Genomic DNA, 13,214 nt, shown 5'->3' with positions numbered 1-13,214 from the left:
GAGCCAAACAGTCAATAGTGGTTAACTCCACATTCCAGTGGGCCACCAGGGAATCAGCTGAAAGGCCATCAACATGGGATAAAACATCCCCTACCACTCTCTGGAAACCATTTGGATCCATTAAGTGGCGGGGGCGGACCATCTGAATCGGTCCCGCCTCCCTGCAGAGGGGAAGGGTCGCGGAGAAGTCCAGTTGCACCAGGAAGTGATCTGACCATGGCACTTCTTTGGTTTCGCTTTTACTTAGTGTCAGATCACCAACATCCATAGAGGTGAACACCAGGTCTAAGGCATGCCCGTGGCTATGAGTTGGGCCAGACTTATTCAGGGACAGCCCCATGGAGGCCATGCTTTCCACGAAGTCCCGAGCGGCCCCTTGTAAGGTCGTGTCGGCATGGATGTTAAAATCCCCTAGGACAACCAAACTAGGTATCTCCAGGAGGACATCCGCCACGACCTGAAGCAGCTCGGGCAGGGAATCCTTGGTGCAGCGAGGAGGTCGGTACACCAATAGGAATCCTGTACTGCCCCTATTGCCCAACTTCCAGAACATGCACTCAGAGAACTGGGTCTTTCCAATAGGACGCCTGGTGCAAACTAATGACTTCCTAAAAATCACTGCAACCCCCCCTCCCCGCCCACATGACCTGGGTTGCTGTGCGTAAGAGAAACCTGGTGGACAAGCAGCAGCAAGGACAGGCCCATCTGCTTCATCCAACCAGGTCTCTGTCACACATGCCAGGTCAAATCCTCCATCCACAATCAGGTCGTGGATGGCAGTGGTTTTATTCATCATTGACCTGGCATTGCACAGCAACACTTTCAGGTCATGTGGGTTTCCCTTGCTGATTCCAGTATCCTTCCGGTCAGGACCGGACCTGGAGGCAGGGATAGTCCTCAGACAACGACTAAGCCTGCTTCCTCGGTAATGACATGGTCTGGTCTTAGCGTAACTCCTCCTCCTACCCATGATCACTGAGATCGGTTGTCCCAGTGCATCCCCCCCGTGGAACCTGCCCCAGCCATTTTGTTTGCTGGGACCCACTCCCAGGCAGCCCTGACCCCTCCCCTTAAAATCAAATTAAAGCCTATACAAAAAACAAACTAACAGAACAATAAAACTATAAAAACAAAGAACAAAGTTACAAACACAACATAATTAAATTAAACAAATTCCCACACTCAACTAAACACCCACCCAACCCCACCCACCCGAGACCTCCCTGGAGCCCCATAAGCTGCGGAGGTGAGTATGGGGCCTGCCCCCAGGCCCAAGGGGGAGCGGTCCTCCCCAAGACTCATAGGCAGAGCGGCAGCAGCAATGTCCTGGGCTTCCTTGGAGCCTTATATGCTGTGGTGGAGTATGGGGCCCGCCCCCAGGCCCAAGGTGGAAAAAGGGCTTCAGGGGGGAGCGATCCTCCCCAAGACTCACCGGCAAAGCAACAGCAGCAATGTGCCGGGCCTCCTTGGGGCCTTACATGCTGTGGTGGAGTATGGGGCCCGCCCCCAGGCCCAAGGTGGAAAAGGGGCTTCCAGGGGGAGCGGTCCTCCCCACAAACTCACGGCAAAGCGGCAGCTTTGTGCAAGGCCTGCCTGGGAACTGAGTGCCTGGTGCTGAAGGGGAGCCTTTCCATCTTGCAGGCCCAGCAGCACCCACTGCTGCCTCCCAACGTAAGGTGCTGACCTCACATTCACCTTTAGCCAGTCTCTGTTGGGCCACTATCACTGGGGGCATCCTCTTCCCAGACTCCTGTGGGACAGTGTGAGGAGGCATCTCTCTTTGTGGTGGGTTGGGGCAGCTCAGAGACCAGGGGCAGCAGCAATGGCTGCCAAAAGGACTCCTAAGGAGAGGGGAGAGGAAAGAAGGCTGAATGAACACTCCCCAAGAGAGGGTGTTTGAAAAAGGGCGAGAGGCTGTCAGCTCTGCAGGCAAGGGGTGACACAACTGGGCTCCTGAGTCCCATAGGGGTGCCACAGAAAGAATGTAGTTGGTCAAGGGAGCTGTGGACTCAAAAAGGTTGAAAACCTCTGCACTTATTGGTACTTTGTAGTAAATGTACAGTCCATGTAAAGTGCGCTGTTCTACTATTGAAGGAGTTTTGAAAGGTACAGTGGTACCTCGCAAGACGAATGCCTCGCAAGACGAAAAATGCGGAAGACGAAAGAGTTTTCCGTTTTTTAATCGTTCCGCAAGATGAATTTCCCTATGGGCTTGCTTTGCAAGATGAAACATCTTGTGAGTTTGTTTCCTTTTTCTTAAAGCCGCTAAGCCGTTAATAGCCGCTAAGCCGCTAATAGCCGCTAAGCCGCTAATAGCTGTGCTTCGCAAGACGAAAAAACCGCAAGACAAAGAGACTCGCGGAACGGATTAATTTCGTCTTGCGAGGCACCACTGTACTGGTGGCTTACACAGGCTATCCATCCATCTTAGGGCCACAACAAGCATGTCTAAACCTTGACATCCCAAGATTTTTCCATGGATGTATTCATATTCATTTCCATGTGTGGTTGCCAAGATCCTGACAGCATAACTAAATTCTTCAGTAACACCCCAGGGTGTTTCAGCACCGCGGGCACAAGGCAACCTTTTTAATGTAGTAGCAGTTGAAATTACAGCACATGCATGGATAATGTACCGTATTTTTTGCTCTATAAGACTCACTTTTTCCCTCCTAAAAAGTAAGGGGAAATGTGTGTGCGTCTTATGGAGCGAATGCAGCCTATGCAGCTATCACAGAAGCCAGAACAGCAAGAGGGATTGCTGCTTTCACTGCACAGTGACCCCTCTTGCTGTTCTGGCTTCTGAGATTCAGAATATTTTTTTCCTTGTTTTCCTCCTCCAAAAACTAGGTGCGTATTGTGGTCTGGTGCGTCTTATAGAGCGAAAAATACGGTAACTTGAAATGTGGAGGCTGGCGGGGGGGGGGGGGGACTAATTCCAGGGTGGGAATGTGGAGAACCATAGCAGGTAAAACAACAATACCTTCATTTCCTCTAGACTGTTCATCTTCCAGCTCAAGCTCAAATAAGCCACAGCCAGCTGTATCAATAAGCAACAACGGAATGCAAGTTTCTTCTGTGGAAGCCACCCCTGGCAGGTCCCTGACAAGTTATTAGAAAGAACAATAAGTTAATGACCCTTAACTAGCATGAGTATAAACAGCAGCACATTCATTCTGTTTTAGAATCCTAACACAAATTGACCTAGACTATTCCACAGAACCTCCATAGGTCAGGCCACAGAGCAGAAGAATCCTCCATTCTGTGGGACTGCAGGTCCCACTATCAGAACGTTTGTCACCTGAAATGCCAGTTATCGAAACACAAAGAATCATACCCAAACCTAGTAACACAAACAGCTGGTTCAGATATCCGAGCAGCCAGAGTTTACCCACTTCCTTACTTGTTTGTGTTTTGCTGGTCAGTGGCAGCCATTTTGGGTGGCAACCATGAAGAAAGGAACGGAAGAAGGGAGAGAGTTCAGACAAATTAGGGAACGGAAGAGACCAGACAGGGGGCAGTTTTTCCTTTGTTTGTCTTTTGCTGGTTGGCTGCAGCAATTTGAGACAGAAACCAGAGAGAAATTGAGATTGGACAAATCTTAGATTCCCCATAGGAAATAATGGCAATCTTCTGCTCGTTATGTGAACGCTTGCCTAATGAACGATTTCCTGAGAATGCATTGTGTTTAGATAGTGGGACCTGCAAATATACATTTGCAGTGGACCCCACTTGGGGTCACTTCATATAATTCCTTCCATTGGGCCAAATGATGGAGGGAACAAAGCCTCTGCTCAGCCAGGTCACCATAAATTTAACCTTTTTTGGTTGTGGAACCCTGCCTGTAGAATGCTCTCCTCAGGGAGCCACACATAATTAGTATTTGATGCCATGCTTGTGGAGAGAGGGATATATACTGTCACGCTGGATCTGATCTTTGGGGCTGGCATAGATGTGATCATGCTCCCCGCTGTGGAAGTGCCATGGTCTGATCACTACGCTTTGAAAGCCAAGATTGACTTCCCGCTCCTCCTCGGCTCGGGTGGCAAACCTATTTGGGCTCGTCTGCGAAAACTGATGGATCCTGATAGATTCCGACAAGCCTTGCGGAACCCTGCTCCTCCTGGCGACTCATTAGATGACCTTGCTGAGGACTGGAATAACCGGCTCTTGGCAGCCATTGATGAGATCGCGCCCTCTGCGACCCCGTCAAAACCGGGCCCCTCGGTTTACCGAGGAGCTCCGGAAAATGAAGCAGGATCTCAGACGGCTAGAGCGAGTATGGCGACGGACTCGTGACGGAGCCTCAAGAACATCTTATAGGACGCTTATGAAAGCCTATGAGATGGCTATGAAAGCTGCTAAGAAATCTTACTTTGCAGCTTCCATTGCATCCGCTAGCTCTCGCCCGGCACAACTTTTTAGAATAATTAGGTCAATAACATCCTTAGGAGGACAACCAAATTTAAGCACAAATTCGACCCACAGCTGTGAGGCATTCACAAGCTTTTTTTGCGGAGAAAGTCCTGTTGCTCCGTCGTGACCTCCCTGCCAATTTAGATACAGTGACTGAACTGGAGGCCCCTCGACTGACTTCAGGTCCAGTCAAAATAAAAAAATTCCTTCCAGTAGCATCTTAAAGACCAACTAAGTTAGTTCTTGGTATGAGCTTTCGTGCGCATGCACACTTCTTCAGATACCTTCTTCAGGTATCTGAAGAAGTGTGCATGCACACGAAAGCTCATACCAAGAACTAACTTAGTTGGTCTTTAAGGTGCTACTGGAAGGAATTTTTTTATTTTGACTATGGCAGACCAACACGGCTACCTATCTGTAACTATTCAGGTCCAGTGTTGGACCATTTCGATCGGATACTCCCTACTGATGTGGATAGATTCCTCCAAGTTGGTAGGCCCACCACCTGCCTCCTTGATCCATGCCCGTCTTGGCTGATTAGAGAGTGCCCAGATGTTGCGCGGACCCCCCTGGTTGAAATTATCAATTTGTTCCTTGACACGGGGACATTCCCAGGGGAACTGAAGGAAGCAGTGGTGTGTCCACTCTTAAAGAAAACTTCATTAGATCCCTTAGACCTATCCAATTACCGCCCAGTTTCAAATCTTCCATACCTGGGTAAGGTAATTGAGAGAGCGGTTGCTGAACAGCTTGGTAGGTTTCTGGAGGAAACATCGGCATTAGATCCATTTCAGTCCGGTTTCCGTCCTGGTTTTGGGACTGAGACAGCTCTGGTTGCCCTAACAGATGATATCCGTAGACAACTGGATCGAGGCGGGTCAGGACTGCTGATCCTTTTAGATTTGTCAGCAGCCTTTGACATGGTCGATCATGATCTTCTGAACCACTGCCTCGCAGACGTGGGGATACAGGGCATAGCCCGTAACTGGTTGTGCTCTTTTATCTCTGGTCGGGGACAGAGGGTGGCACTAGGTAGGGAAATGTCGTCGCGCCACTCCTGGGTGTGTGGAGTGCTGCAGGGCGCAATTCTCTCCCCGATGCTTTTTAACATCTTTATGCACCCCTTGCCCAGATTATCCGGAGCTTTGGGCTGGGCTGTCACCAATATGCTGATGACACTCAGCTATATCTGCTGATGGATGGCCACACCGACTCGGCCCCGAACACACTGACCAGATGCTTGGAAGCTGTGGCTGGATGGTTTCGTGGGAGCCGATTGAAACTAAATCCTTCGAAGACAGAGGTCCTATGGCTAGGTCAGGATGGCATGGGGATGAGGGACCAACTCCTTTCTCTTGTGGGGGCCCAATTAGTGCCATTGCCTTCCGTTAAGAGTTTGGGTGTAATCCTTGACGCCTCCCTTTCCATGGAGGCGCAAGTTACAGCAACAGCCAAGGCGACATTTTTCCACCTTCGCCGCATCAAGCAGTTGGTCCCTTACCTTTCCCGCCCTGACCTGGCCACAGTGATCCATGCGATGGTCATCTCCAGGCTTGACTACTGTAATTCGCTCTACGCGGGGCTGCCCTTGAAGCTGTCCCAGAAACTCCAGCGGGTACAGAATGCTGCAGCGAGGCTCCTCACGGGGTCTTTGCCATGGGAGCATATTCACCCAGTGCTTTTCAAGCTGCACTGGCTCCCGGTGGAATACAGGGTCAGATTTAAGGTGCTGCTTTTGACCTTTAAAGCCCTTCACGGCCTAGGACCCTCGTACCTACGGGACCGCCTCTCCTGGTATGCCCCACGGAGAGCCTCAAGGTCCACAAATAACAACACCCTAGTGGTCCCAGGCCCTAAGGAAGTTAGATTGGCTTCAACCAGAGCCAGGGCCTTTTCAACTCTGGCTCCGGCCTGGTGGAACGCTCTGCCTCATGAGACCAGGGCCCTGCAGGATCTGATTTCTTTCCGCAGGGCCTGTAAGACAGTTGTTCCGCCTGGCCTTTGGCTTGGAGCCAGTTTGATTCCCTCCCTCCCTCTCTTTCTTTTTTCTTTTCCTTCTCCTCCTGCAATGAGGCTACATTTTAATGTTCCATTATTTTAATGTTGTATTTTATTTTTGTTTTTAAGTTGTAACCATTCATCTTGTTTTATTATTGCTTGTAAGCCGCTCTGAGCCCGGCCTTGGCTGGGGAGGGCGGGGTATAAATAAAAAAATATTATTGTTATTATTATTATAGATGGGTTTAGAAACAATGGTTTAGATCCAGGTAAGGAATTTGAACTTCGATCCCACTGAAATCAATGGGACAAGCTGGTCATGATTTCAGTTCCATAGGTGGTTGTAATTTCAGTTCCATAGATTTCAATAGGAAGAGAATGAAACTAACAGTGCAATCCTACACATGTCTACTCAGAAGTTCTACTGAATTGAAACAGGACTTGCTTTCCTGTGTGTTCAGGTCTACAGCCTTAGCCTGGATCCAGCCCATTGAAAGTCAGCTAATGAATTTGGTCTTTATTTTCTTGTCTCAAGGTTTCAATTCCTTCAGTACATTTGCCATCACATTCAAAAAACATATCTCTGCAAAATCTAGAAACATACAGTACTTTGTTTTTAAAAAGTCAAGGATACAAGGTGAAAACAACTGTGCCTTTAAACCTATCTCCTGCTCTCCCTTCAAAATTCTAAACAAAGAATTATTCAAAACTCCTGTCTGTAATGGCAACACAACTTTCAGTAGCATCAATGAAAATACAGAAAGTAGAAGACAAAAGCGCATGTCAATAGTGTCAAAGAGCCAAATTACAGATGCAAGATTCTACAGTGCAGATGCTTGTACATTTTAGCACTTGGAGCCAAAAGAAAGTGCCCTTTGATGTATTGCAAGAGACAATGTTCTGACAGCTGCAATATTAGAAAAAGGCACAAAGCACAATCTTGATAACCTCAAATACAACGTTGGCTTAACATAAGTTTTGTACTTCACAAAGCCGTATTAATAATCCGCATTTGAGAATCAAAGTTGTTTACTTGCATTCATAACTGTGGAACATAAATGAAAACTTTTAAGGGTTCCAGTGTAAATTCATGGAGCCAAGATTTGCCATTGTGGAAAATTAACAATTCAATTTTTTACTTGGGTTGTAGCAGTGTAAGAACAGAACCCAGAATTATAGTTCAAAGACAATAACTTTGGGTTTCCCCAAATTATTTGCAATTGTTTTGTTAACTTTTCATTCTGCTTGGAGAAAATGTGCTCCAACAGCCCAACTCTAATCATTTTTCTTGAAAATAGAGTCCACATTCCTCCAATTCAACATGTTTAGGATTGCAACCCAAGCTTCCTTTGAGATGAAAGTCTTCAACAAGTGCTCGTTATCATTATTATTGAGATGCCAGTATGGTTTGGAATAGTTTATAATTTACACAGGTAGAATAAAGGGGATCTATTTTCACAATGTTTTATTTAAATTTCATTTTATCTAGTGCTCAATAAGGAACAGCTAGTAACTGATTCTCATTTCTCCCTTGTTTCAGAGCTCCCATCTTCTTTTCAAGGTGGTCCATTTTATTTAAATCATCAAAATGTGCTGCAACATTACATGATTACCACGTCAGGTCGTGCATAATTATATCATGTTCTTATCATATGAAAATGATCATACTTCCTAAAGTTTGTTTTGGAAGAAGTCAAGAGTCTTCAATTGCTCTGATTTTCTATTTTTACTTTCCTAGGTCTCCTCTTAGTGCACACCTGCTAAGCAAACTCTCTCCTTCAAGGGCACCATTAAGGATACTTCTTTTGTGGTTCAGGATGACAGCAGGTTACTTGCATTTCTCAATAATAGTCTTGATTTGAGTGATTTTGTGAACGTCACTTCTAAAGATAATCTGCTGCATAAGTACAGTATTCCAATGGAGAGAAAAATCACATTTCCTTCTGAGAAAAGCTGGGGGCTGGAAGAGCAGGCTTGGAAATCTATATATAAATGCAAAAGCCTGAAAATAGAGTAATCCCTCCAACTGCTACTTATTTTAGTTTAAACTAGAAGTGCATCAGGACTCTTGTACTTGCCTGGAGGTTATGTTGTCAGTCCTAATCATCCAACCCCCAGTTCCAGACATCTAGAAGATGGCTTTGGCTGCCTGGGAGGAAGGACACTCTGCATGTGCTACAAGATGCTCTTGTTCAGAAGATTATTTTGGAAAGGCCTGGAAGGTCAGTGAAAGAGCACCTGCTTTGCATCTGGAAGGTCCCAGATTCAATTCCTTACATCTTTAGGTAGAGCTGGGAAAGAATCCTGACCAAAACTCTGGAGATCTGCTGCCAAACAGGGTCAACAATACTGAGCCAGACGGACCAATGGTCTGACTCTATAGGTCAGTGTCCTATGTTTCTAGTTTCAAACTAAAATCCTCTGGAAGCCTCTCTCTTGCATTTTCCCTGCAGGCCCCAGGTGACCTATCCTTTGTTCCATGTTTAAAGTACTAAGCAATTGCTGATTATTTCAGCATAAATATTTCAGCATTCCCCTACTTTTCTTGTGCTGCAATGCCTCAGCTGCAGAACAGCCCACACACATTGGCCGAAAGACAGAGCCATCACAATGCTGAGACTTTTAATGGTTGCCAATTACAGGCTGCTTCCAGATCCATCTTCTATACTGAAAATGGTTTCGGCCACAGAAAATCATACTGATACATGCACCAGTTTTCTTCTTCTGCAAGTAAACTTAATACTTGCAAGGCATTAACAGAACTGCTATGATGGCAAAGTGGTTTTCATGACATCAGCAGCAAGAACTGAGGGAAGTAAGGGAGAACTGAGGGAATACTTGCTAATTTGGGGTCCAAGCACATCCTAAAGACAGGAGTTTGGGTTACTAATCCAGGTGCTGCTGTGAGAAAATTTAAGACTTATGTATTACCACTGACAGAAGCATTTTCTTGGTTTTGCACTCCCTTGGTCTTGGTGTTCAGCATATCCCAAACAACATATTCCTTAAATCTTAAAAATAAGATATATGATAAGCATAAAAGCTGTTTGACAAGGAAGTTCTTTCAGTCATATGTGCTGGAACTAGCAGTGCCTTACAAGGTGTAGAGCCAAATATTCTTCTCAGATTCATTAATAATATGTATATACAATGAAGGCTGAATTCTCAATATGCCTGAAATCCACTAGTGAAGCCAGCGAAGTATCATGAAAACAAGGCCACATGATAATTCGAAATGCTGCGGTGTTGACTGCACTGGTGAATGGCATGTTGCTCCCTCAGAAATTAGTAGGGGAGAAGCTTTCAGAAAGCTCTCACCCTTGTTGTCAGAAAGAAACCCTCATTATCGCCCTCTAGCCAAGAGCAGAGGCAGATTCTTTTCTTTTAGCCACCAACATATCAAGTACAGATTTCATGCACAAATGTGAATTTGTAACAGCAGCCCAAAGCTGCCCATGTGCCAAATGAATTTTGCATGATTTGCCCTTGGTTAATCATGCAGTCCTGCCTTGCTGTGATTTGCCGTCCATTAATCTTTTTTTTACCAATAAAAGGATTACAACAGAAGAGGTACTTTCCTTATTAGCTTACCAAGAGTTTCCTTAATGCTATGAATAATTATTCCTTTAAATTCCAGCCATACCTCACATAGGCACATACACCTGCTATAATTAGGGTCCAGGTCAAATCGTTTATTGCCTATGGGCAAAGGTGATTGCTCAAAAGGTACACAACAAATCACATTTGCAAATTCAAATCCTAAAAATACTACTTATAGAAAACCACCAAAAGTAAAAGGCAGAATGAAGAATAAAAAAGGAATAAAACAAGGGATAAGGAAAACAATAAAATGAATAATTAAACAATCTTCAAATCAGGGCATCACCATGACAATTTATAGTTATCTCTGAAAGCACCCAGAGCAAGAGACACTCAAAGTCCCCCCCCCCAAAAAAAAATCTGACTAAAGATAGCATGCAGAAATTTAAAATGGTGTTCCAAATACAAAGGACAAAATAAGGTAGAATATCTTTAAACATTACATCTCAGCAATTCCACTAAGAGTATGAGGCATAGGGGTAAGAGAGGAAAGAGAGGAAAAGAGCCACCACATTCATTACATCTGACCTACAAAGCAACCCAAAGGAAACCACTCCGTTACTAATTCCTTCCTTCCTAAGAAAGATGTACCTGCTTGCTAATACCACGAAATGTGAATTTTTCCTATATACAGTGAGCAGCCTCTTCAGTTATCTGTCTTCTTAAAAACTCAAGCCCATTTTGTTTAAAAAATTTAAAAGAACATTATCAGCACTTTTAACCAGTGTCAAGGAAAGCAGCATTATTAATTTGCCTGTGCTGTTCTTTCCAATCATGCTTACCCAAGACAGTTCACAATAAGCAGAATAAAAATTATAAAGCAAGGTGGGCTCCTTCTACTTTCATTAACTGAAAACAGGGAGACCCCTTGCTGTGGCTACCAAGACTAAAATGACGCCAAATGCAAACAGCATCCTCCCCCAAGCTCAGGAAAATAATTTCTGCCTGGAAAAACTGAAAACCAAGTGTGAGATGCTGTAAAAGTTAAGCCTTCTCTGTACACTTACCTGGAAGTAGGTTCACTGAATGTAGAAGCATAAACTTCTGTGCAAATATGTACAGAATCAGGTTGTATGGTATCACTTAATTCAACTGGAGATACTTACACACATCTGTAACTCTCTCAATGAAATAACCAAGACTTTAAAAATAGAATGCTGGGGGCAGGAGGAGAGTACTGATTAGAACAAGGGCAGGGAACCAGTGACCCTCCACATGTTGCTGGACTACAGCTCCCATCATCCCTGATCATTGACTACGCTGGCTGGGGATGATGGGAGATGGAGTTCGGCAACATCTGGAGGGCGCCACTTTAGCTAACCCAGGATTATCACCATTTGGTACCTGAGCTTTACAACTTGGTTTGTGTGGGAATCTTAGAACTCTAGAAGACTGGTCTCCCCTTTTATTAGCCTACAGCATGGGGATTACAAAAGGGAGAATATTTCAGGTTAAGAGGTTGCTCTAGAGCTCAATGAAATCAGTGAGAATTTATGCAGCCTTCAATTTGCTGCAGCATTCAACCCTAACTGAAGAGTGTAACATCTTCCTTCATTCAAAACAATAATTCATTTTTTATTGTTGACCATTTCTTCCAGCCCTGAGAAAGTATTTCACTGCAATTGCGATCAATATTGCATACTGAAATTATCTTCTTGGTGATTTAAATCCATAATGTGAGTTTCTTTATATAAAAAAGTATCCATATTATCCTGATGTAAGTGTTCCCTGAATACTAACTACTCTATTTTCTTTCTTTCTTTTACACAAAGATAAGGCTCTGTTTGTAGTCCTGCTATGTTTTGCATTTTAGTGGTTGCAAAGATAAAAATTCAAGTACTCCATTCTGAGCACTGCTGACAGCAATTTCCAGTTGCTACCAGTGGATATAACAGATTATGGCCAATATGAGCCCAACTCACAGTGAAGTTTCATATTAGCAGCCTTTTAAAAACTGGATCTTTCAATATACTGCATACGCTTTGTGTTTGTTTGTTTGTTTGGTTGTTTGTTTGGTTGGTTGTTTCATATAATTTTATAAGTTTAAAAAATTACCTATTATGTTTGGAACAATTGCCTGGCTCCCATGCCCTGCCATCACTCAGCCTGCACCTAACCCTAACCTTGTAACTAAAACAATCAGATATTGTTCCCTGTCTAGCCCTGTCCCTTTTCTCCTCCCATTGACCTGTACTCCGTGAAGTGCTATGCACACTGATGATGCTGCATATAAAGATCATCTAAAAAAGACTTATTCATTTGTTGAGCAAACAACATCACACCCAAGTGAAAGACTAGAGTGACATTCCATAGAGGGATATTCCTCATTACATAGAAGAGTGTGCACGGCATGCTCCCAATTTTTTAAAGCAATCGGTAATATTATTATGCCTGCACTGGGCACTGGAATCAAAGGCTAAGACTCAAAGAGACATGGAATAGGCTCCAAGTACCCAAGAGGGCTCTAAACTTGTTTTCCACTACTTCTTAACCCCACCCACCAAAAACAAAATAAAAATACCCAGATAGCAAATTGCCCTTGAATCTTAGTTTCAAAAATTGTTGTGGTACGACATAGAGGGCCAGCTATTTCAACCCCAAAGACTTCGGCTGGGTATGTGCAAGCCATCGGGCCCACAGTGACTGCAAAATCAGGCCCACAAGATATAACTGGTTGCTATATAAATTTGCTTTACTTAAATTAAAAAAAACAGAACTGCACATAAATCTATTTTGCAACCAGTGCAGGGAAAACCAAGATCAATATTTGCTAAATGAAAGGCGATAAAAAAACCCACCCTGGTTTGCTAAAATAGAGGCAAAAAGAAAAAGAAAAAAGGATAATTGCAGATAGCAGAAAACCCTGCATATTCTCCATCAATATTAATTGACAATGTCAATCCGCACTGAAAACGTTTAGAGTCAGGAGAAACAGCAAGCAAGCAGGCACAGTGTCACTTACCTCAGTAAATGTTGCGCAACGGAGCAGTGAGCCGAGAGGCGGCCACCGTACATCTCAGTGGAAGCCCACTGCATGATGGTCTGGTGCATTCGGTACTGCACCGTGAGCATCTTCACAACATGGTCATCATATTTCTGAATCAGCCGTTCCATTAAACTGAGAGAAAGACCCTCTGTGGCAGCCCTGCACCGAGAGACAGAAAGAAAGTAATTAACAAGGTCCTCCAAACAAAGAGAAA

General features: G+C 44.5%; 1 protein-coding gene across 1 annotated transcript in view; it reads right to left on the bottom strand.

Moving 5' to 3' along the window:
- The window catches only part of IGHMBP2 (immunoglobulin mu DNA binding protein 2), a 75,336-nt gene that overhangs the window by 22,230 nt on the left and 39,892 nt on the right, over positions 1-13,214 (bottom strand). The window contains exons 9-10 of the mRNA XM_082191323.1: positions 12,977-13,159; positions 2,984-3,102 (exon numbers count right to left, since the gene is read on the bottom strand). Of these exons, the coding sequence (XP_082047449.1) occupies positions 2,984-3,102; positions 12,977-13,159 (302 nt within the window). The remainder of the gene's footprint in view (positions 1-2,983; positions 3,103-12,976; positions 13,160-13,214) is intronic.

The sequence above is a fragment of the Podarcis vaucheri genome (genome assembly GCF_965113315.1).
Source record: "Podarcis vaucheri genome assembly, chromosome: 1".
In the NCBI taxonomy this organism is placed as follows: Eukaryota; Metazoa; Chordata; class Lepidosauria; order Squamata; family Lacertidae; genus Podarcis; species Podarcis vaucheri.
This window is presented reverse-complemented; position numbering and strand designations above follow the sequence as displayed.